At 48.1% G+C, this 25,522-nt stretch overlaps 1 protein-coding gene across 4 annotated transcripts in view; it reads left to right on the forward strand.

Annotated features, from left to right (window-relative positions):
- The window catches only part of PTPRG (protein tyrosine phosphatase receptor type G), a 623,046-nt gene extending 616,670 nt beyond the window's left edge, over nt 1-6,376 (forward strand). For all 4 annotated transcript variants that reach the window (XM_064156968.1, XM_064156969.1, XM_064156970.1 and 1 more), the window contains one exon: nt 277-6,376. In XM_064156968.1, the coding sequence (XP_064013038.1) occupies nt 277-423 (147 nt within the window). In that variant the 3' untranslated portion in view covers nt 424-6,376. The remainder of the gene's footprint in view (nt 1-276) is intronic.
- Nucleotides 6,377-25,522: the final 19,146 nt, after the last annotated feature.

Raw genomic sequence — 25,522 nt, forward strand, 5'->3', positions numbered from 1 at the left:
TGGCTCTGCCAGATCTAGGGCTCAGGCACTGTCCTGCCCTCCTATAATGTTTAATAATGTATCAGGAGTAATATCATCTGCCCAAAACTGGAGGTTTGGGGTTGACAGAGTTAAACCAGCCTAACAGAGGTAATTGCTGCCCAGGTCTTGTCCTTTGCTGTACGCATGCTTCTAGTAATGAATTTCTGTGCCCTTCCTTGGAAATGCCAAATGTGAAGTGCCACTGATTTATGAACATTACGAAAGGATTGAAATCACCTGTCCTTTCTTTTCCAGGAACAGTACCAGTTTCTTTATAAGGCAATGCTAAGCTTGGTCAGCACTAAGGAAAACGGAAATGGTCCCATGACACTGGACAAAAACGGTGCTGTGATGGCCAGTGACGAATCCGATCCCGCAGAAAGCATGGAGTCTCTTGTCTAATTGGAAACCTGAAAAGGCACTTAATTTGTAGAACTTCTGAAGACTGAGCGAACTTTTTTGAGGCCTTTTTTGCCAGACTCTAGGTTATACAATAACCCAATTACTTTTTTACACTGATAAAAGTTTTGATATTTATTTTTTGCCATTTTATGTCTTAATGGTATCCTACTGAGCATTTGCACCTCTGTTTATTTCACACAGTGAAACGCAATTTTATCTAGTTTGCACTATATGATCAGTGTTACTGCCTATAATATCCTAATACAAGACAAGCCCTGATGTGACATTCCATGACAACAAGCATCTGCTTTTTTCTCTTTCGTCTACATGCAGTGAAGTTTTGCTAACTACAGTGACCCCTCCAATCTTAAATCTTGAATGCTAGGGCCAGATGGATTCTCTCTACGACAAATACTCTACCCCTTCATACCATATTTATTATTTTAATGATCATGTCACAGTTTTGCTAATGGTATTCTGCATTCCAGTGGAGGGGATGAGCAGTGTTCATCCTTTGGTGACAAAAGTGGCAGGTGATGATTAGCTAGAGTGAAGGTGGAGTAGCCTTGTGGAGCTGAAACAATTCCTTCTGTATCATTTCCAGTTGCTGTTTCGTACACTTACAGGCCTAAGACTTGCTTCACATGGAGTACATAAATTACCTACAAGAGAATTACCAATGAGGTGTAATTGATATGAGGGACGCAGTGATAGGTCTGGGGTTTAAAATGTCACAGCTTCCCCACCTAGCCAGAAAAAAAATGGCAATTTGAGTTTTCAACCAGCCCTGCGATGGCAAAGTGTTTTCATTTCACTCTCATCAGAGCCAATACAGCCAGAAATCTACTACACCCCCCCCCCCAAATCAGACCTGTTTCCAGATATATTGAAGGGGAGCAATATTTTACATTACTAAGCTATTCAATATTTTAAACACATTAATTTCCTTACTATTTCTTGCCTATGACCTCACACCTAATGGTATGTTACATGATGACAGGCGTTTCTTAATTTCATAACTGTTAGATGCCATTTTTACAGGTGTGTAATTTTCATACTTTAGTGCTAAAACATAAAGTACTGATCCATATTTACTGGTGAAGCAAACTAATAAAAAAAAACTACCTATAAAGTTACATTCTCCCTCTTTTTTTTTTTGCCAGACTAATTCTTTAGCACCACCCTAGCCTGTTGTGTTCTCCCTCCAAGGCCAATAAAATGCTTTCCCCTAGGCAATATGAATAATTGGACTCCGGTTTGGAGCATTTAAGTATATATCCTCACTGGCTCCCTTTGGCTTTGGCACCCTACAACAAGGTCCATCTCTGTTTAACAAAAGGAGTAAGCATGTGCTTAATCCTCCTGGAAGTCAAAGCTAATCATGATCTTCGTAGCTCAGCTGAGTAGGGAAGGGTCACTGAATCTGCCTGGAGAAGGAAATGTGTCAATTCATCCATCCTGATGCTTGGTGCCCAGATGAAGGCACTACTATCCCTTACGGCTAGCGTTAGTCTCTTTCATTTCAGCTGCACAAAACATGCATTGTGATTTTTCAGGAGCTGTCAAAACGTTCCAGCATTTTCTTCTGGTTTGGGTTGGGTTTTTTTTTTTCCATTTAAATGTAAACCTACTCATTTTTGCCAGTCCACTCTCACTGAAATAGACATTTGGCAAGGCAAAACCGTTGGAATGGGCTGCCCAGGGAGGTGGTGGAGTCTCTGTCCCTGGAGGTGTTCAAGAAAAGACTGGATGAGGCACTTAGTGCCATGGTCTGGTTGACTGGATAGGGCTGGGTGCTAGGTTGGCCTGGATGATCTTGGAGGTCTCTTCCAACCTGGTTGATTCTATGATTCTTTTTGTTGAAGGGGAGGGCAAGGAGGAAGCTAAGCTAAGAGAAAGGTTCTGTGCATTTTCACACACAAGGAAGCTGAAAGCAAACTGCTTAAGGTTACATTGAGAGTAGGTATTTTGGTTTGGAACCTCGAGAGGTAGTGAGCTGATGCAGCCTCGCTGAGAGCAGAGGAGGTGTGCAAACTGCTGTGTGCTAACATCTGGCCTTTGCTTTTTAATAAGGGAAAGATGTCCTAGTATGGATACACTTTGTTAATTCCAGCACCAAAGTATTTAAGAATTCATCAGCAACTCTTTACAGTCACCTTTCACTTTTCAGTCTGTTGAATCCCTCCATCCAAGTGATCCAAAGAACTGCTACTGCTGAACAGTACAATATAGCTGTGGTTTCAGGAAGGAAAATCCCATGTCCAGCACCAGCTGTTCCAAATAAAAGATGCACAAAATGATTCCAAAGAATGCTTTGTACTTTGCATCCCCTTTGCAGCTGGGACAACGCAGCACCGAGGAGGCAGTCAGTTCATGTCTGCTAGGGGTTAAGACTGGCCTGCAACCCAGTAATGAGAACTGCTTAACTAATGTTTGAAGTTCTGCCGCCTGGAAGGGCTGGAAGGTTTTGCTGAGTGGTCTGCTGACCACTGTGCATCAGCATTAAAGCTGAGGAGTCCCCTCTTTTTCCTCCAGTAGTGATCCCAGCCCTAGACAATTCTGGCCAGTAGTACAAAGGGACTTTGATGAGTTGGATCAGTTCAATCTGAACTACTTAAGTTCCTGGGGGGGTGTAGGGAGAAGTTAAGGATCCAAACCCTGACAGGCACTAAGTGACACAAAGATTACTGCAGGCATCAAGAGGGTTGGATTTGTTGAGTACTTTCAGCTGATTACTTTTCATGTCACTGGCATGATGGAAGATAACTGGTTCATGACACATTGCCTGAATATCCTGGTTTGATCCCTTACCTTCTCAGTTTTTAAAGAGCAGTGCTAGAAGGCTGTGGGGCTTGAACTTTGGTAGATGCTTTGGAAATCCATGCATTTGCTTTGCCGTTTTTCCACACCTGAAATACCTGCTTGGGGGTTAATCCACAGGGAAATAATTGACACTGATGTTCTATGAGTTCTCCATGGATTTTTTTTTTTTTCCTTAAGGAGGCTCAAGCTGAGTGTGAAGTGCTGTGCTGACAGTCAGATAGCCAGTAGCTACTAGCAGGGCATTAGGCTTGCAGTGGATGAAGCTAGGAGTCATTCGTGAAGGTCAGGATTAAGGGTGTGGAAGAGCCAAATCTACCCTACTGTAAGCAGCTGCAGTTCTGCTCTCTTACATGGATTTGCTCCCTTCCCTGGGACCGAGGGAGACTGACAGAAGGAGCAAGTCTGTGTTCAGAGATGTGTGCCGTGATGCTCTGATGAGTGTCTGGCCAAAGTCCCTCTCTCTGCATTTTGCCACTTTGCTTTTGTCACACTGACATACCCCACCCCCTCCTCTGCACCGTACCACTCCCTGGCATTTGACTGGGATGTCTTTCAAGCAGCAGAAGTTCCCAGACCATGTGCAGGCCTGCAACCTGAGAGAACCCATTGCCATGAAACGTGGTCCTCAGCACCAGCCCTGAGAAACAAGGAAAGGAAGGCCTGAAGTACCCCAGTCTGCATTTAGCATTGCTCCATGTCTTGCATGTGTACTGCGCCTGCAGACCACGGGAAAGGCATAAGAGACTTCTGTGCGTTGAGCCCAGGAAAGCTGCCAAGCTTTCCAAGATGGAATGCCTGGAAAGCTGCTGTGGCAGCCTCCTAGCTAAAATACCTGGGCGAGTGCCCCACCCTACCAACACTCCTTGGCATCAGCAGGCAGGTCTGGGAGAGGCAGCAGGACTGCTCAGCTGTGCAGGCTAAGCACCAATTCTTCTGCAGGGCCAAGGTCTAAAGAAGATTAATTCTGAACAGCCTTTGTCCCTAGAATTTCACATTAGTGTCTCTTTTCCAAACATGAATTTAGGAACAGGAAACACAAAAGTCCAAGCCCCTTCAAATACTCCTGGTGTGTGACCATTGCTGTACTGTGGGTCTGTTCTAGGTTAGTGGAATCATTTACAGGATCTGCAAACTTTCAGTTGTTTATCCAGTTTCTGACTGCTCGAATGGCTTGAACCCAGAGTGACACATTGGAACATTAGGAGAAGAATATGACACAGCACAACTGCCTTCTTATTAATCTTTCTTTCCCTTTGAGCTGATGTATTTTATTTCAAAGCTGAAAAAAAAACCAAACTTATCAATACCAATTCTACCAAAGATGCCTACTACTAATTCTCAGCAGAACAAAACCAACTTGATTTAAACAAGGAACAAAACAAAACCAATAAAACTTAAAGCTAGTTGTCTTAAAGGTTTAGCAGTCGCTCTCAAATTCATGTCTTTTGACATCAGATCTTGTCTGCTGAAGTTTCTGTTCAAGTGGTGCCAGTGAATTTTTATATGAAGGGAAGATACCCATTTGTTAATCCACTGCAGTGAGGGTTTTTTTCTATCCTTTTTTCCTTTTTATTTCCCTGGTTTTGCTTTTGGTTAGGGTTTGGTTTGTTTCCCCCTTTTCCCTACAGATGTAACTCAACTCTTATTGTTATCCCTTTGCTGCTCTTCTCTTTGTTGCCATCCTAACAATGTGAACTACATTGGCTTTACTTATTGCTGTCTACGACTACCTGAAGGTAGGTTGTAGCCAGGTGGAGTTGGTCTCTTCTGCCAGGCAAGCAGCAACAGAACAAGGGGACACAGTCTCAAGTTGGTGCTGGGGGAGGTCTAGGCTGGATGTTAGGAGGAAGTTGTTGTCAGAGAGAGTGATTGGCATTGGAATGGGCTGCCCAGGGAGGTGGTGGAGTCGCTGTCCCTGGAGGTGTTCAAGATGAGCCTGGATGAGGCACTTAGTGCCATGGTCTGGTTGATTGTCTAGGGCTGGGTGCTAGGTTGGACTGGATGATCTTGGAGGTCTCTTTCAACCTGGCTAATTCTATGATTCTATGATTGAAGGAGAAGGAACAGAACAACAACAACAAGAAATAAAGAGAAGGAAGTGTAATGAAAAGATTTGGCCTCTACTTTGTCTTAGCTGTCAAACTGTTTTTAGTGTTTTTGTTAACTATTTGCAAAGGGAAGCGTTTTCTACAGAGGAGAATTAATTTCAAGAACAATGTCTTGAGTTTTAAAGAATACTAAAACGTCTCCAAAAGAGGAGATAGTCAATTTTATACAACGTCACAACTCTCCAACATTTGGGGTAGTGACCTTTTTGGTTGGGTTTTTGTTAGAACATTTGAAACTAGCAAGCAGCCATCGTTTCTAAGGACCGAAGCATTCCCCTTCTCTACTCCCTGTCTTCTTTTCTTTCATTTTTAAACTAGCAAAGTCATTAAACCTGTAAATATTTTGTTGCTTGGATAAGCATCTTCTGGGAACTTTGTATCTATGGTATATAATCATAGAATTTTATATTTTCATATAAAGCTAATTTTTTTCTAGTTTCACCTCCTTCCTAGTTACTGTGGTGGCTATGTGAACTACATACCTTCTGTGTACCCAGGTAGTGAGACACCATCATCCCACTCCAAAGCAAAAACAAAACCCCTCAACAAACAGATTTCCACACATGTCATTTCTTGGGGGCAGTGATTGTGAAAGTTGGATTTCATTTCTTTTTAATATATCTATATATATTAAATCATTTTTTTTTTGGGTTCCATTTTTGGTTTGGATTCCATTGTCAGTGTGTGCAATAGGAGTTAGACTTAGCCCAGTCACTGGATACGTTTGTCTCATTGATCCATTCAGGAAACAAAAAAAAGAAGATTAAAAACAAAACAAAAAAAAATAAACAAATGTGGTGTTTGGTTTGGGGAGAGGGTGGGAGGGAGGGTTTTGAGGGAGATTTTTTTGTTCAGTTTGGGGTTTAGGGTGGGTTTTTTTTTCCGTTTCAGGGGGGTTTTGTAACTTGAAGAATCTTCTTTTTTTTTTGTTCTGTTGAACTATATCAGATCATTCTATTATAGTGTTATTTAATATGTAAATTGTATTGCTATACATAAAATAAAGTATGGTTTTTGATGTATTTACAGACTTCTGCCTTATTTGCGTCAAGCAGACACACACACAGAGAGAACAGATGCACCAGTCAGTATTTCATTGTCCCAGGCGTGCAGGAAGAATGATGAGATCCAAGGCCTGCTTTAATTAGAGCTCAGATTTCCAAGCAATGCTCAGCTGGGAGCTGTCTCTCAGTCAGTTGATGGTGGAGATCTACTATTAAAGACCTGCCCATAAACTCTTTCCCTCTCCACCACGGTATCACAGTATCACAGTCACAGTATTATCACGGTTGGAAGAGACCTCACAGATCATCAAGTCCAACCCTTTACCACAGAGCTCAAGGCTAGACCATGGCACCAAGTGCCACGTCCAGTCCTGCCTTGAACAGCTCCAGGGACGGCGACTCCACCACCTCCCCGGGCAGCCCATTCCAGTGTCCAATGACTCTCTCAGGGAAGAACTTTCTCCTCACCTCCAGCCTAAATCTCCCCTGGCACAGCCTGAGGCTGTGTCCTCTTGTTCTGGTGCTGGCCACCTGAGAGAAGAGAGCAACCCCCTCCTGGCCACAACCACCCCTCAGGTAGTTGTAGACAGCAATAAGGTCACCCCTGAGCCTCCTCTTCTCCAGGCTAACCAATCCCAGCTCCCTCAGCCTCTCCTCGTAGGGCTGTGCTCAAGGCCTCTCCCCAGCCTTGTCGCCCTTCTCTGGACACGCTCAAGCATCTCAATGTCCCTCCTAAACTGGGGGGCCCAGAACTGAACACAGGACTCAAGGTGTGGTCTAACCAGTGCAGAGTACAGGGGCAGAATGACCTCCCTGCTCCTGCTGGCCACACCATTCCTGATGCAGGCCAGGATGCCACTGGCTCTCTTGGCCACCTGGGCACACTGCTGGCTCATGTCCTGGAGTCCTGTATACCCCTAAATTCCTCTCCCTCTGTGGTTTGAATGGGAGAGGAAAAGGCCTGAAAAGACCTGTTCCCCCCCACCCTGCCCTGCAGGCGTGAAGAAGGGGGGACACGGGCAGTGCCCGCGCTGCAATCGAGCTGGGATTGGCTGTGCTCTTTGCACCTAGGCAGTGGTAACTCTGCTCTTTGGCTAGAACGGGGCATAAATATTGGGGGACTTCCCGCCTAGGGGTTCCTGCCTTAGAGTTTGCCCCTGCCTGGGAGTCCATTCACGCCTTAGACTTCTCCCCCGCTGGATAGACTCTGCAGCAGGAGCCCCTGGCGCTCTGCTCCGAAGGACTTCCACCCATTAGCACCCTTTATGCAGGCTCAGTAGGCCTTAAGGACCCTCAGACCCTCTGAAAGAGAGCAAGGGGACAGGCAGCTGGACCACCCTTCCTTTCAGCCAGCCAACTCACCTGTGAGTAACTTGGGCTCAGCTTTATTATTAAGTGGGGAATGCTATCATTTAATAGCTTAGCCTTTCTCCAACTTCTGACTTCCAAATAGCCAAATTACCTATGGTATCCTTGTAGATCTTCTCAACCGAACTGAATCTGCTAGTTAAAGCTAAATTAATCTCTGTATGTAGTTTTGGGGGTGGGTTTTGGGGAAAATACAATAATTCCATTCCTGACTCGGCCACATGAATTCCCTGCCCCCACAACATGTGGTCCTCTCCAGACTGTTGTGACCCATTAATATCCCTTTTGGAAAGGGGATTATTGCACCATTCAAGGGAGGTTCTCCACCCCATCTACTCTTTCCCAGTGAGACCTCACCTGGACTACTGCATTCAGTTTTGAGCTCCCCAGTTCAAGAGGGACAGGGACCTGCTTGAAAGAGTCCAACGCAAGGCTACGAAGATGATGAAGGGAATGCAGCACTGCCCTATGAGGAGAGGCTGAGCAAGCTGGGGCTGTTTGGTCTGGTGAAGAGAAGACTGAGAGGAGATCTAATCAATGGTTATAAATATCTGAGGGCTGGGGGGGTCAAGAGGAAGGGGACAAACTCTTCTCAGTTGCTCCCTGTGATAAGACAGAGCAATGGGTATGAACTACAGCACAGGAAGTTCCACCTCAACATGAGGAAGAGTTTCTTGACTGTAAGGTCCTAGAGCTCTGGAACAGGCTGCCCTTGAGCGTGTCCAGAAAGGGCGACGAGGCTGGGGAGAGGCCTTGAGCACAGCCCTACGAGGAGAGGCTGAGGGAGCTGGGATTGGTTAGCCTGGAGAAGAGGAGGCTCAGGGGAGACCTTATTGCTGTCTGCAACTACCTGAGGGGTGGTTGTGGCCAGGAGGAGGTTGCTCTCTTCTCTCAGGTGGCCAGCACCAGAACGAGAGGACACAGCCTCAGGCTGTGCCAGGGGAGATTTAGGCTGGAGGTGAGGAGAAAGTTCTTCCCTGAGAGAGTCATTGGACACTGGAATGGGCTGCCCGGGGAGGTGGTGGAGTCGCCGTCCCTGGAGCTGTTCAAGGCAAGGTTGGACGTGGCACTTGGTGCCATGGTCTGGCCTTGAGCTCTGTTGGACTTGATGATCTGTGAGGTCTCTTCCAATCCTGATAATACTGTGATACTGTGATGCTGTGATACTGTGTGAGAGGTTGTTAAGATTTTCAGGCCCTGTCTGGATGTGTTCCTGTGCAACCTGTTCTAGACTGTCTGGTCCTGCTCTGGCAGAGGGGTTGCTCTCAATTTCTTTGGGTCCCTTCCAGCCCCTGACATGCTGTGAGCCTGTGATCTGTGATCCATCCAGAACTGGAGCTGAGGGCCAGCTCCTTTGGGTGTGCCCTCCCTTAGCTCTAGCTCTGGTTTATCAGCAGATGTCTGTCTGTGGAGGCAGAGAGCCTTCCAGCAAGCCACTGTGCCCTGATTTACTGCGATAACCTGCATCTCATCTCTGCTTGACTGCCCCCAGAGCTGTGGCAGAACAGGCAAAAGTCCTCCCTCATGCCTGAGATGGCCAGGTTCCAAATCCAGAGCTAAAGCAGCAAATGTTTCTGCTGGGGCATGTTATCAGCCATGCCTCCCCCCCACCCTCACATCCATTAGCGCTCTCTGCTCTGCCTCAAGGCCCTGGCAGCTCCGAGTGCCCCTCCTGTCCCACCCCTGCACTGAGTGCTTGCCTTGCTTCTCCTCCTTGTTCTGGGGAAAGCACAAAGCTTTGTGGATGTGTTCTTGGGCAGATTCGCTGCTGGCAGTGAGGCACAGACACGTCTGTGGGCACAGCAGCTGCCTGGGCTGATGGAGCCTTCAGCAACAAGGCAGCACACAGCCCCCAGAGCAATACTTGCACCACCACCCCGGCCATGGACAAACTGCATCAATAAGGGAGTTTGATTGCTGACAGGTTTGTGTGCAGCTTAGGACTGCCCCAGCACCTGCCAGCTGCCTTTGGTGTTCACAGAGTCGCAGAATTAACCAGGCTGGAAAAGACCTTTGAGATCATCGAGTCCAACCTAGCACCTAACACCCTCTAATCAACTAAACCATGGCACTAAGTGCCTCATCCAGCCCAGGCCAGGGATGGTGACTCCACCACCCCCCCCGGGCAGCCCATTCCAATGCCAATCACTCTGCCAAGAACAACTTCCTAACATCCAGCCTAGACCTGCCTTGCCACAGCTTGAGTCTGTGTCCTCTTGTTATGTCCCTGGGTGCCTGGCAGAAGAGACCAACCCCACCTACAGCCTCCCTTCAGGTAGTTGTAGACAGCAATGAGGTCTCCCCTGAGGCTCCTCCAGGCTGCACACCCCCAGCCTCCCCTCACAGAGCTGTACTCCAGCTCCCTCACCAGCTTTGTTGCCCTTCTCTGGACACATTCAAGCACCTCAACATCTTTCTTAAATGCAGGGGCCCAGAACTGGACACAGCACTCAAGGTGTGTTCTTGCACTCTCACCTGTAAAGTCCTTATGTCTCTTGACTGGGCCCAAAGCAGGCACAGAGGATAGTAGCTGGGGACTGTGATTAGTGTGGCACCACAGTGCCAGCAGCACAGCCTGCTGACTCCTGCAAAAGCCCCTGAACTTGCAGTGTGCTTCCCACAGCCCTTGCTCAGATCAGTGCCTCATGTGCTGCAATCCAGGAACACTAGCTCACAGAGAGCATCTACCCACAGTGCTGCTCCAGCAGCAAATGGACATGGAAGGGGAGGGGAGGGAGTTGCTTCCCTGCCTGCCAAGCCTGTCCTGGGAGTTTCTACCCCAGTGCCCTCTGCATGGTGCTCAGGTCAGGGACTGGCAGCTGTGGCTGGGAACTCAAGAGAGGCTCCTGTGCCTACCTTGGCTGTCACATCCATGGAGAAGATGGCAGCCTCTGCACATCCAAGTAGGTGGGTTGGCAACAACAGGAGGGACAGAGCTTTGAGCAACCTGATAAAGACGTCCCTGCTCATTGCAGAGGAGCTGGACTAGATTACCTTTAGAAGTCCCTTCCAACCCAAACCATTCTTTGATTCTATGAATAGGAGAAAGCTGCTTAAAAGCCACTTGTACAGGAAATGTCTGAAAGACAAAGCTGCTGGCAAGCTGAGCAGAAGCCTGCTGCAAGAAAAAGGCAAACAGGCCTGGCAGATCTAACCTGGGACTAGGTAAGCAAACCCTCACAGCCTACTCACAGCACAGTTAAAACTGTCTCCTCTTGAGAGGGAAAATCACACAGGAGAAAGCCAAAGCCCTGCTGGAGACAGGCAAAAGGAGAGCACCAGGAATGGTCAGTGATCTGGAAGTCACAGGATCACATCACAGGAGATAAGGGGTTGGAAGGGACCACAAGGATCATCTAGTTCCAACCCCCCTGCCACGGCCAGGGACTGTAGATCAGCCTGACCACAGCCTCACCCAGCCTGACGTTAAACACCTCCAGCGATGGGGCCCTCTGAGCATGCCAGTGGCAGCCCCTTAAATACCTCTTAAATGAAAGAATGGCATTTTGTTAGATAGCAGCAGCCCTGAGGTGGAGCCCTCACCCTGCTGCCAGCCAGATCAGCATGAGCATGGCCAACAGGCAGGGCAGAGCTGGCTGCAGATGTAGGGCAGATGTTCTTCTCCAAGTTATTGCTATAAGCAGCTCCCTAAACTGCACATAAATGCAGTGAGCTGTTTTCTCCGTGAGTCCCTGCTTCTGCTGAGTTGTCATGATGAGCAACAAAGGTGGCAGCGGAGGAGAGGAGAAAAGGCAAAGCCTTGGAGAAAGTACTTGGATTCTGTGCTTATGCTGCCAAAGAGGCCTGGCTGAGACCTATCCTCAGTGACAACACACAGCGAGTAGTTCATTACTACTTCGCTTTAGCCACACTTCCCACTACTAACAACGTGCCTGAATTAATTGGTGCTATCAGGAGATCCCAACTTCTTCTGCAATGAATAGCTAACGAGTTCAGCCCTGAAGGCTTCCAGAGGCTGCCAGCAGTCATGCTAAGCAGGCACAAATAATAGCAGCATTTCTCCTCGATGAATTCAAATGCCAGAAGGTGCACTTTCAAGACCTTTTGCAACATAAAAATGATTTCGATCAATGGTTTGGTCCCAGACCTATTACTTAGCTGCTTGAAGCTCCAAGAAGTGCTCCACACATTGTCGTGTCATCCCCCACCTGCTGGCAACTGCCTTATTGATCACTTGTGGTTTCTGTTCCCTCTTTGCTGCCAACCAATGTTTCTGATGTCTTTCTGCCTTTGTAAGGCTTTAAGAAGCAACACTTCACAAAGCAATCTTTCTTGACACTGTGTTCAATTAATCTGACAGTCACTGGGCTTGAGTTTCTCTTCTAAAGTTGTTATCTTCCTTATGGCTTGAAATCCATGTTTAGGAGTTGATGCCTGCCTTGCTACTGGTTTCTGCTACGCTTCTGAATTTTGAAAAGCTGCTGCATTTGTTCCCTGTCTCTTATGGGAGCAGATCCCAATGTTTCCTGTGTCTGTGAGCCATGCTTTCTGTACAGCCCATCATTCCTGTCACTCCCAAACTCAACCTGCCTTCCTCGTATGTCCCATGTCACAGGGTGTTCTTACATAGGATCTAGTAAGGAATGCTTTGTTCCTTGATCTAAGGAGCTGCTGACAGAGAGACTTTCTGAGTCAACATCAGAAGCAAGCCAGAAGGTATATGTCTTTTGTCTTGGAATGATACCCTTATTGGCTGGAAGCCCAAGGTTTGATAGAAGGGAATGTGGCACAACCCTCCACCAGCTGTTTTGCTGGTTTCTTAGGATTTGAGATTATGTCCCATCAGAAAAAGTGAGGGCCAGACACCTCCTCTGAAATGTAGCTGGATTTTTGCAGCCTTTAGGCTTTATGGGTCCCACTTCTCTCTGAGTTCACCAGGGGATGATACCAGCAGCCTGGAGTGAGCACATAGGCCGGATGTTAGGAGGAAGTTGTTGTCAGAGAGAGTGATTTCCCATTGGAATGGGCTGCCCAGGGAGGTGGTGGAGGCACCATCCCTAGAGATCTTCAAGAAAAGACTGGATAAGGCACTTAGTGCCATGGTCTAGTTGACTGGACAGGGCTGGGGGAGAGGTTGGACTGGATGATCTTTGAGGTCTCTTCCAACCTGGTTGATTCTATGATTCTATGAAACAGCTGATGGCTACTTCTGGTGCTGCCCCACAAAATGCAATGCTGCTCTAGCCATAGGCATCCCATGTGTGCAAAAAGCAATGTGCAGTCCTGCTAGCTGGCATCACACAAGCCCTCAGAAGCTAGTTGTGGGGGAACAAGACATTGAGGCAACAGAGGAAACCTCCAGGGACATCTCCCACTAGATCAGGCTGCTCAAGGCATCATCCAACCTGGCCTTGAACACCTCCAGGGAGATTGTGGAGCACAGAAGCACTCAATGTGATCTTTGATCACATTGGGTGCTTCTGTGCTCCACAACCTCCCTGGGCAACCTGTGCCAGTGTCTCACCACCCTCAATGCAAACAACTTCTTCCTAACATACACTTTGAATCTCCTCTCTGCTATTTTGAACCCATTATGCCCTGTCCTGTCACTACAAAACCCTATAAATAGTCCCTCCCCAGCCTTCCTGTAGTTCCCTTCAGATACCGGAAGGTCACTATAAGGTCTCCTCAAAGCCTTCTCTTCTCCAGGCTGCACAGCCCCAACTCTCTCAGCCTGTCCTCATAGCAGAGCTTCTGCAGCCCTCTCAGCATCTTTGTGGCCTCCTCTGGACTTGCCCTAACAGTTCCATGTCCTTCTTGTGCTGGGACCTCCAGAACTGCACTCAGGACTGCAGGTGGGGTGTGAGGAGAGCAGAGCCAAGGGGCAGAATCCCCTCCCTTGCCCTGCTGCCCACACTGCTCTTGCTGCAGCCCAGCACAGGGTTGTGTCTGGGCTGTGCGTGCACACTGCTGCCTCACGTTGAACTTCACTCTGGGTAATCAGTAGCCTGTGTGTGGAACACAGGTGAAGATTTGATAGACTGGCAGAGGAAGAAATTGGCATGTCTCACAGGCATTTATGGTGCTCAGCATGGTCCCATCCTCTGGTTGAGAGCTTCCTTCTCACAGACTTTTAGTGAGGCACCAAATCCTAGTGACAGTGACAATTACCACGAAGGACAGAGAATGCTGCTTCAAAATAGGATCCATTTGGCACATGGCACAGCAAGAGTTGTAGTTCAACATCAGAGCTCTGAGATGCTGCTTGCTCCTCCTGTCTGAGCGAGAGGAAAGACTGCAATCCTCTTCAGTTCCTTGCTGAGAGGGAACAGTAAAGGGTGAACCATTAAGCTTGATTGCAGGATAAAAATGAGATCCTTAGTGCTCTCTCAGTGCATGAAAGGAAAATGGTGATCTCTTCCAGAAAGCCTGGCTGGTTTAGCTCTGCAAAGAGCTTTCCTCATGGTGCATGTCTTGGCTCAGGTTTATATTTCCCAGAGACTCAAAATATATCTATCAGAACCAATACAATAATATGATGCCTTCCCCTCTCCCCCCACCCTTTGGAAAGAAAGGAATTAGATGTAGAGGGGAAGAGGGTAAACCACCCAAATAAAAGAGTCTTTCTTTGAAGGAAAAAACCTTCAACCATAAATAAAAGGTATGTAAGGTAGGAGAGTTACAGAGAGGTATAGGGAAGGAAAAGAAGATACAAAAACATATATATACAACCAGATGAGTGGCAATGAATGGAGGTAGAATCAGGAAGGGTTTGTCCCCCACCATGTGGAAGGATGGCCACCTGGTTAAAAAAGAGAGCAGCAGGAACAAAGGATGCTGCTAGTAGGCAAGCAGGCAGGGGAAGGAAGGAGGGAGGGGAAGGAAGGAAGGAAGGAAGGAAGGAAGGAAGGAAGGAAGGAAGGAAGGAAGGAAGGAAGGAAGGAAGGAAGGAAGGAAGGAAGGAAGGAAGGAAGGAAGGAAGGAAGGAAGGAAGGAAGGAAGGAAGGAAGGAAGGAAGGAAGGAAGGAAGGAAGGAAGGAAGGAAGGAAGGAAGGAAGGAAGGAAGGAAGGAAATTCATTCCTGTGTTTTTATAGGGGCCCTAGACTGGAAGTGGGAGTGGGGGCGTAGGCTAACCACTACACCTGGGGTCAGGTTCAATATCCACCCCTCCCCAAGGAAGAGTCAGGAGGACCTGGGGTCAGGTTCAGACCACTCCCCAGGAGAGTTAACCCTTTAGAGGGATGGGATGGGAGTGTCCTGCATGTACTAGATAAAGGATCAATTTTCTGTAACAAGGTGCTTATCAAGTTCCAGCAGTAGACAGTCAAGAACAGAAAAGCAGAGAAGAAAAACAAATGGAGACCTTCCCCTACATGTAGCCTGATGGGCCCATCAGCACCACATAGCTTCACTCTCCAGATCCTAACACTCAAATACAAGGATCAGTGCTGGGCCCAGTCCTGTTTAACATTTTTATTGATGATCTGCACCAGGGGATTGAGTCCAGCATTAGTAAGTTTGCAGGTGACACCAAGCTAGGAGCAGGTGTGGAGCTGTTGGAAGGTAGGAGAGCCCTGCAGAGGGATGTAGACAGGCTGGATGGGTGGGCAGAGGCCAATGTTAGGAGATTTAACAAGGCCAAGTGCAGGGTTCTGCACTTTGGCCACAAGAACCCCTAGCAGCATTACAGGCTGGGGACAGAGTGGCTGAGAGCAGCCAGGCAGAGAAGGACCTGGAGGTGCTGGTAGAGAGTAGCTGAAGATGAGGCAGCAGTGTGCCCAGGTGGGCAGCAGAGCCAATGGCATCCTGGGCTGGCTCAGGAGCAGTGTGGGCAGCAGGACAAGGGAGGTTCTTCTTCCCCTGTGCTCAGCACTGCTCAGGCTACACCTTGAGTCCTGAGTCCAGTTCTGGGCTCCTCAATTCAAGAGAGATGTTGAGGTGCTGGAACGTGTCCAGAGAAGGGCAACGAAGCTGGTGAGGGGCCTGGAGCACAGCCCAGTGAGGAGAGGCTGAGGGAGCTGGGGGTGTGCAGCCTGCAGAAGAGGAGGCTCAGGGCAGAGCTCATTGCTGTCTACAGCTCCCTGAAAGGAGGCTGTAGCCAGGTGGGGTTGGTCTCTTCTGCCAGACAACCAGCAGTAGAACAAGGGGACACAGTCTCAGGTTGTGTCAGGGGAGGTCTAGGCTGGATGTTAGGAGGAAGTTGTTGTCAGAGAGAGTGATTGGCATTGGAATGGGCTGCCCAGGGAGGTGGTGGAGTTGCCATCCCTGGAGGTGTTGAAGCAAAGCCTGGATGAGGCACTTAGTGCCATGGTCTGGTTGACTGGACAGGGCTGGATGCTAGGTTGGACTGGATGATCTTGAAGGTCTCTTCCAACCTGCTTGATTCTATGAATCACAAAGAGTACTGGCTCAGTGTCAGAACTGCTGGATGAAGGCTGAGTCCGATCCTCAGGCAACATTCCGAGTCCAAGCCGTAGCTTCAATTTAAAGTATCATTTAATGCCATGGAAATGAAATATCATTTCACTCACAGCACTGCGAAGTGACATTTGTAGAGATCATCAAGTTGCAGAACATCCAGCCTCTTCAAATGCCATGGGTGTGACTGTGACCAAAACAAGCTCCTGGCTACTGTGGCTGTAATAGCAAGCTGCATAAAAGCAGGTGACACAGCGTAAAGAGGGTCAGCTGTTTAACACCTTATTTAGCTAGGTACAGAAAGAGCCTCACACTTTGCAACTAGCAAAGGATGGCCTCAGTTCTGCTTAATGTTAGCCTTCAAGATGAAAAACACCATGAGAGTTTTGCTTGAAATCTTCAAGATGAAAAAAACACCATGAGAGGGGGGAGGGGAAAACCACCATAAAACCTCTAAAAAGTTCAGCAAACTAAAGGGCTCTGCCTCCTGAATTTCAGTGCTTTGAGCAAGCTTCCTTATTACTTAAATCAAATTTTCTAGACAGCCTCTTACTTTGAGCCTGTTAGACTTATGTTATGCCTCTGCCTGAAAGTCTCCTACTGACCTGGAAATTCATTGCAGCCCATGAAATTGGCCATAAGTAAATCTCTCCTCATTTTCTCCCCCCTATTATTTTTTCCCTTTCTGCAATAGAAAAGATGCAGGTGGATTGTCTAATATCAGGCTACAGATCCTGCATGCACTTAAGAAATGTGACTGACCTCCTAGCAATGATGTTGCTCTTATATTATGAAGCTAAGATGATTGCATTAGCTCATAGTGCCATTATCATAGAATCAACCAGGTTGGAAGAGACCTCCAAAATCATCCAGGCCAACCTAGCACCCATCCCTAGACAATCAACCAGACCATGGCAATAAGTGCCCCATCCAGGTTTTGCTTGAGCACATCCAAGGACAGTGACTCCACCACCTCCCTGGGCAGCCCATTCCAATGCCAATCACTCTCTCTGACAACAACTTCCTCCTAACATCCAGCCTATACTTCCCCTGACACAACCTGAGACTGTGTCCCCTTGTTCTACTGCTGGTTGTCTGGCAGAAGAGACCAACCCCACCTGGCTACAGCCTCCTTTCAGGTAGCTGTAGACAGCAATGAGCTCTGCCCTGAGCCTCCTCTTCTCCAGGCTGCACACCCCCAGCTCCCTCAGCCTCTCCTCAGAGGGTTTGTCCTCCAGGCCCCTCACCAGCTTTGTTGCCCTTCTCTGGACATCTCCCAGCACCTCAACATCTCTCTTGAATTGAGGAGCCCAGAACTGGACACAGGACTCAAGGTGTAGCCTGAGCAGTGCTGAGCACAGGGGCAGAAGAACCTCCCTTGTCCTGCTGCCCACACTGCTCCTGAGCCAGCCCAGGATGCCATTGGCTCTCCTGCCCACCTGGGCACACTGCTGCCTCATGAGTTCACTCGTTCTCAATCTTTTCTCTTTTTCATCACAAGAACATGTGCAGTAGGCAGGGATTTATTCATCTGATAGGTTCACATATCTCATAGTCATATATTTGGAAAGCACGAGGCGCACTACAAACTTCTCTAATTGCTTTCATGCAGGGTATCAGTATAGTTTTACAACATCTGTGGTTTTGACACAGTTTTAAACACAAAAATAACACATTGCAGATTTGTTTCAACACAATTTACATGTGTTAAAAAATGCCCTGCGCTTTTCCTGCACACTCCACGAGAGCAGAGCGCCGCGGCCAGCCCCCATGGCACTGTGTCTGCCTGTCACCCAGGGAAATGGGAGAGCACTTTGTGGCCATGTTAGGAAGAGTTACTGGTCCAAGCTAACCTGGTCAGATGAGCAGACATTCCTAGAATCAAAGAATCAGCCAAGTTGGAAGAGACCTCCAAGCGCCTCCAGTCCAACCTCTTACCCAGCCCTAGCCAGTCAACCAGACCATGGCACTAAGTCCCCATCCAGGCTTTGCTTCAACACCTCTTTGCTCTGTTTGCCAAAATTCTCCTCTTAAATCCCCAGCTGGAAAGAAAACTGGGTGGAGTGGCTGACAGCCCTCAGGCTGTGCTGCCATTCAGACAGACTTAGACAGACTGGAGGGGTGGGCAGGGAGAAACTTAATGAAACTGAAGAGGGGCAAGTGTAGAGTCTTGCACCTGGGAAAGAACAACCCCATGGAGCAGCATAGATTGGACACTCACCTGTTGGGAGGCAGTGAAGGGGAAAAGGATCTGGGGGTCCTAGTGGATGGGAGGTTGACCATGAGCCAGCAGTGTGCTCTTACAGCCAGGAAGGCCAGAGCCATTCTGGGGTGTTATTAGAAGGGGTTTGGTTAATGGATCAAGAGAGGCTCTGCTTCCCCACTACTCTGCCCTGGTGAGGCCCCATCTGGAGTGCTGTGTCCAGTTCTGTCTCTGCCCAGTGCAAGAAGGACACAGAACTGCTTGAGTCCAGTGCAGAGCCACAGGAATGACGAAGGGAATGGAAGATCTCACTTATGAGGAGAGCCTGAGGGAGCTGGGGCTGTGCTGCTTGGGGAAGAGGAGTCTGAGAGGTGACCTCATCAGTGGTTATAAAGATGTAAACTCTGAGCGCCCAGAGCAGGGAGCCAGGCTCGGCTGGGTGATGCCCAGTGACAGGACAAGGGGCAATGGGTGGAAGCTGAGGCATAGGAAGTTTCATGGAAACATGAGGAGCATTTTTCCCCCTGTGAGGGTGACAGAATACTGGAACAGGCTGCCCAGGGAGGTTGTGGAGTCTCCCTCTCTGGAGATACTCAAAATCTGCCTGGACGAGTTCCTGTGTGATTTGCTATAGGAGATCCTGCTCCAGCAGGGGAGTTGGTCTGGATGAACTTTCAAGGTTCCTCTCAGCCCCTGACATTCTGTGACTCTGTGAGTCATGGGCACCTGATCAGCCAAGACTCAGCACCTTCCAGTTCCCAGCAAAGATCAATGACTGTTCTCTGATTTGTCATCTCTAATGGTTTCTGAAACATGTTGTGCTGCTATATTCAGGAACCAGGAAGATTAACTATGTAACTGCCAATATAGATATTAAAATTGAATTTGTCACAAAAAAGATATGACAAAAAGAAAAAAAGAGCATGCTCCAAAATGTCAAGCACCAAGAAGATGGTGATTTAATATAAATGACAGCAAGTTGTTCAAATTACACCCAGATTCATACATAAGGGGCATTCAGAATCCTTCCCCACCCTCACTTTTTATGCCTTTATTTCTCCTGGTGATCCCTGGTTTTATGCTCCTCCTGGAAGGAAGTCCACATTCCACAGTGCTATAAAGCTAACCATCATAAAGTCACAGATATTTCAGTGAGCCTTGGAAAGGATCAGAGCTGGGCACAGAGGAACCAAATGAGGTTCAACAAGGACAGGTGCAGAGTCCTGCACCTGGGGAGGAATAATCACAGAATCATAGAATCAGTCAGTTGTAAGAGACCTCCAAGCTCATCCAGCCCAACCTAGCATCCAGCCCTGTTCAGTCATCTAGACCATGGCACTAAGTGCCTCATCCAGGCTTTGCTTCAACACCTCCAGGGATGGTGACTCCACCACCTCCCTGGGCAGCCCATTCCAATGCCAATCACTCTCTCTGCCAACAACTTCCTCCTAACATCCAGCCTAGACCTCCCCTGGCACAACTTCACCCTGTGTCCCCTTCTTCTGTTGCTGCTTGCCTGGTAGCAGAAGAGCCCAACCCCAGCTGGCTACAGCCTCCCTTCAGGTAGTTGTAGACAGCAATGAGGTCTGTCCTCAGCCTCCTCTTCTGCAGGCTGCACACCCCCAGCTCCCTCAGCCTTCTCCTCACAGGGCTGTGCTCCAGGCTACTCACCAGCTTTGTTGCCCTTCTCTGGACACCTGCAAACTTACTAATGCTGGACTCAATCCCCTGGTCCAGGTCATGAGGAACTTAGTGCCACAGTCTAGTTGATTGGACAGGGCTGGCTGCTAGGTTGGACTGGGTGAGCTTGGAGGTCTCTTCCAACTGATTAATTCTACAATACTATGATTCTGCCTGTGCTCATAGAGATTTCAATCTTCACTGATTTTCCTGTGCCACTCTCAGCATCCTTCCCAGGCAGCATTATTCATTAACTGGCCACATAATGAACATTCCTGTTTGGTTCTGTACTCTGAAGTACAGCCCTCTCTGAATGAGATTTCACCAGCCTGCAGTGCTGATTTTCAGCTGCATGCCATAGCCTATGCTTTTCGTAGGCTAGGAACACCAAGAGAACCTTCTAGACCCAAAGGTCTGGCTTTTAATAGAATCACTCTTGTCTTGGTGGGGGTGAGGGGTGTGTAGAGGAGAGTCTTTCTATTTTTTAGGCTACTTCCAGCAATAAAGTTATTAAAGTTATTTTCCACCTTATAAGAAAGCTACCTGATGACGATATTGTTCCTGCCTTTTAAACTCATTTTATTTCAATATGGTGCATTTGCAGTCATCATAATCCTATTGTGGCATGTCACTCCCAGTGTAATGACTGAAAAAGCTATTTCCTCCAGGGAAGGGGTTTCTTCTGGTTTCTTCTGGGTTCAGGGTTTTTCCTGTTTAATTTTATCTACTGCTGTAATATCAGGAGCTAAGCCAATTTATTCACTAAAATCCTTCCTGTTCATTCCTTTGTTGACTTGGGTTCTAGTTGCAGTGGGTTAGCAACTTTGCCTCCCACACTGTTTGAAATTTACCAGACTAGCTCAGATGGCTTGGAAGTAAGACAAAGCTATATAGAGAGCATGGCAAAACTTGCAAGCATCTATATGTGTTATATATGTATATAGTATCTATTTTGTTTAATATATTTTATTATATATATTAATATCTTTTATTTTACACATATATATATATAAATATATTTACCTGTATTCATAAATATTTACAATTATATGCTAGTAGAAAATAATCACAGAATGGTTTAGGTGGGAAGGGACCTCAAAGCTCAGCCAGTTCCAACACCCCTGCCATAGGCAGGGACACCTCCCACTAGAGCAGGTTGCTCAAGGCATCATCCAACCTGGCCTTGAACACCTCCAGGGAGGTTGTGGAGCACAGAAGCACTCAATGTGATCAACGATCACACTGAGTGCTTCTGTGCTCCACAACCTCCCTGGGCAACCTGTGCCAGTGTCTCACCACCCTCAATACAAACAACTTCTTCCTAACATACACTTTGAATCTCCTCTCTGCCAGTTTAAACCCATTGCCCCTCGTCCTGTCACTACAAAACCCTATAAATAGTCTCTCTCCAGCCCTTCTGCAGTCCCCTTCAGATACTGGAAGGCCACTCCAAGGTCTTCCGGAAGCCTTCTCTTCTCCAGGCTGCAAAGCCCCAACTCTCTCAGCCTGTCCTCAGAGCAGAGCTGCTGCAGCCCTCTGAGCATCTTCAATGCCTTCTCTGGACTGGCTCCTCTAACAGTTCACAGAATCATAGAATCAACCAGGTTGGAAGAGACCTCCAAGATCATCCAGTCCAACCTAGCACCCTGCCCTATCTAGTCATCTAGACCATGGCACTAAGTGCCTCATCCAGGCTTTGCTTCAACACCTCCAGGGACAGAGACTCCCTGGGCAGCCCATTCCAATGCCAAACACTCTTTCCGTCAACAACTTTCTCCTAACATCCAGCCTAGACCTCCCCTGGCACAACTTCACACTGTGTCCCCTTCTTCTGTTGCTGCTTGCCTGGCAGAAGAGCCCAACCCCACCTGGCTACAGCCTCCCTTCAGGTAGTTGTAGACAGCAATGAAGTCACCCCTGAGCCTCCACTTCTCCAGGCTAAACAACCCCAGCTCCATGTCCTTATTGTGCTGGGGGCTCCAGAACTGCACACAGGACTCCAGGTGGGGTCCCAGAAGAGCAGAGCAAAGGGGCAGAATCCCCTCCCTTGCCCTGCTGGCCATGCTGCTCTTGTTGCAGGCCAGGACTCAGTTGCTGTCTGGGCTGTGCATGCACACTGCCGACTCACGTTGAGCTTTTCATACAGAGATCCAAACTCCGTCTTGGACAATGAAACTGCCCAGAAGGGCTCAAAGCTACCCACTCTTCCTCCCTCTCTATCTCAGACAAGCAAACAAACCCAAAAGCCAGCAAATTTTACGTGTTAGTTGTTAGCTGAGAATAGAAGAGAGCTGTTAGAGCAGATAGGAGTTAAGAGGAAGTGATTAGATCCAGCAACACAGCCTCAGGTGAGAGTGAATGTTTACATGTTGGCTTTTTGTGCCTCTCAGCAAACCAATGAACAATACAGACTTTACTATTATTTTCTTTTCACAACCAATGATCTAATTTCTCTCATTAAAACATTCCAATTAGCCTCATACCAGCACACTGGTGAAGGATGCTCTTGAAGAGCAGTATGAAGAAAGACCTGCAGTTACTCTGCTAAAGACCAGCTGCATACCCACAGGTAAGTGTTTGTCCCAGCCACAGCACAGAGCAGGTAGCACCACTGCTGTTCAGCTTCTCAGAGAGGATGAGAATGTGTATATAGAAAGCTGTAAAGCTATAAAGTCAGCACTGGGTTTGGAACATTATGGCACCAAATCCACAGCCTTCCTAGGGTGGCATCTCCACAGCACTGGGGACATTGTAGTCTTCCAGAACTGAATGGCTCAAGATCTCCCAATAAAAGAATTCCAACTATTTCATTTTTACTCTTAAGTTCTTGCTGGGCTTTATAAACTCGTTTCCAACTTGTGCAAAACAGGATGATGACTGGTTTCACACCATGTCATTACACCTATTACAGCTCACACTATGGCACAAAAGCACTATTTTGAGCCCCAGACTTGAGGCAATTCAGAAGCAAACAAGCTTCAGAAGAGTGCAGTTTTAGCCTTTCTGCAATTATGATTTTTGCTTTAAGCACACAAACCCTAAAGTCTTTCTCAGATATCCACATGAACCTGAGATCCAAGGCAGGTATGAGGTACCTGGTGACCAGGATGGCACAGGAAGCCATCGTCCCACTTAGATATGTAGCTCTTGGGCTAGCATCAGATCCTAGGCTGCATCAGAAGTGTGGCCAGCAGGTGGAGGGAAGTGATTCTCCCCCTCTACTCCACTCTGCTAAGACCCCACCTGGAGTACTGCAGCCAGTTCTGGGGCCCCCATTCCAAGAGGGATGTGGATGTGCTGAAGCATGTCCAGAGAAGGGCCACTGGGATGCTCAGAGGGCTGGCACAGCTCTCCTATAAGGACAGACTGAAAGACTTGGGGCTGTGCAGTCTGGAGAAGAGGAGGAGGCTCCCAGGTGACCTTCTTGTGGCCTGCCAGGATCTCAAGGGGGCCTGCAAAACAGCTGGGGAGGGACTTTAGGCTCTCAGAGAGTGATAGGACTGGGGGGAATGGAGCAAAGCTGGAGGTGGGTAGGTTCAGGATGGATGTGAGGAGGAAGTTCTTCACCATGAGAATGGTGAGAGCCTGGAATAGGTTGTCCAGGGAGGTGATTGAGGCCCCATCCCTGGAGGTGTTTAAGGCCAGGCTGGCTGAGGCTGTGGCCAGGCTGATCTAGGGTAGGGTGTCCCTGCCCATGGCAGTGGCATTGGAACTGGCTGCTCCTTGTGGTCCCTTCCAACCCTGCCTGATTCTACAATTCTTCACCCATAGTTATGGGCTATGCTTTGATCAAGATGGAATGGTGATTGCTGGGGGATGAATTCCAGAGGATGCCATTTCATGTAACCAAACTCACTTGCACAGCTGTTCTATGCACTGCTGTAACTGTGGTTTTCATGGAACCATTGTTGCCTCTGCACAGCTCAAAACCTGAGCTTCCTAACAATGCAGCAGTAGACAAGAAATACATCTCTCCCTCTCCTTGTCCATGAGTTTCAGCTGCCACATTTCCTATTTACAGAAAGATCCTGTCAAGCCTGAGCAAGTGCTGAAAGACAAAACAGTATTTAAAAAGGGATCTCATATTCTGTGCCCATTACTGCCATGTTTTGTATTAAACTCACTTTTATAACAGCAAGAATTGAGCTAATAGATATTTTCACCAATAGGTCTCAATTGTTATCGGTGATTACAGAGTTCAGCAGGTCGATTATTACTGCCACAGAGCACTATCTGCTGATGAGCTTGTAACCCATGTTACTCTTATCTGTTAGGTGCTCATATTATCTATTAATAATGTATAAAGTGGCCTCATTATAAGATTGCAGCATGAGCTGTGGCAGAGTACAGCACAAACAGGCACTGCTCAAGCACTAAGAAGTTTCTCTGTACAGCTAATCCCAGCTTCATTATCAATCGAGTCAGTCATCAGCAAGTGTGCAGATGACACCAAGCTGGGGGCAGATGTGACTGGGCTGGAGGGCAGAAGGGCTCTGCAGCAGGACCTTGACCGCCTGGACAGATGGGCAGAGTCCAATGGGATGGGGTTCAATAGCTCCAAGTGCAGGGTGCTGCACTTTGGCCACAGCAACCCCATGCAGAGATACAGGCTGGGGTCGGAGTGGCTGGAGAGCAGCCAGACAGAGAGGGATCTGGGGGTGCTGATTGATACCCACCTGAACATGAGCCAGCAGTGTGCCCAGGTGGCCAAGAGAGCCAGTGGCATCCTGGCCTGCATCAGGAATGGTGTGGCCAGCAGGAGCAGGGAGGTCATTCTGCCCCTGTACTCTGCACTGGTTAGACCACACCTTGAGTGCTGTGTTCAGTTCTGGGCCCCCCAGTTTAGGAGGGACATTGAGATGCTTGAGCGTGTCCAGAGAAGGGCGACGAGGCTGGGGAGAGGCCTTGAGCACAGCCCTACGAGGAGAGGCTGAGGGAGCTGGGATTGGTTAGCCTGGAGAAGAGGAGGCTCAGGGGTGACCTTATTGCTGTCTACAACTACCTGAGGGAAGGTTGTGGCCAGGAGGAGGTTGCTCTCTTCTCTCAGGTGGCCAGCACCAGAACGAGAGGACACAGCCTCAGGCTGTGCCAGGGGAGATTTAGGCTGGAGGTGAGGAGAAAGTTCTTCCCTGAGAGAGTCATTGGACACTGGAATGGGCTGCCCGGGGAGGTGGTGGAGTCGCCGTCCCTGGAGCTGTTCAAGGCAGGATTGGACGTGGCACTTGGTGCCATGGTCTAGCCTTGAGCTCTGTGGTAAAGGGTTGGACTTGATGATCTATGAGGTCTTTTCCAAACCTGATGATACTGTGATACTGTAATTCCTTGTTTAGATGTTACTATAAACTGCTGATATTTTGGAGGGCTCTGCTTCTTCCTAGGACATGGTTATCAATAATCCATGCACTGCATTTGCTCACATGGCAAGTGATGGCTGTAGCAGGAGCTTTGCTCTTGCTGTTGTATTGGAATAGACAGATTTGGGAACAAGACCCAGAGTTTGCTAACAGTCGTCAGAGTCAATAAAGTTCTACAC

Source organism: Pogoniulus pusillus, chromosome 16 (assembly GCF_015220805.1).
Source record: "Pogoniulus pusillus isolate bPogPus1 chromosome 16, bPogPus1.pri, whole genome shotgun sequence".
NCBI classification, from domain to species: Eukaryota; Metazoa; Chordata; class Aves; order Piciformes; family Lybiidae; genus Pogoniulus; species Pogoniulus pusillus.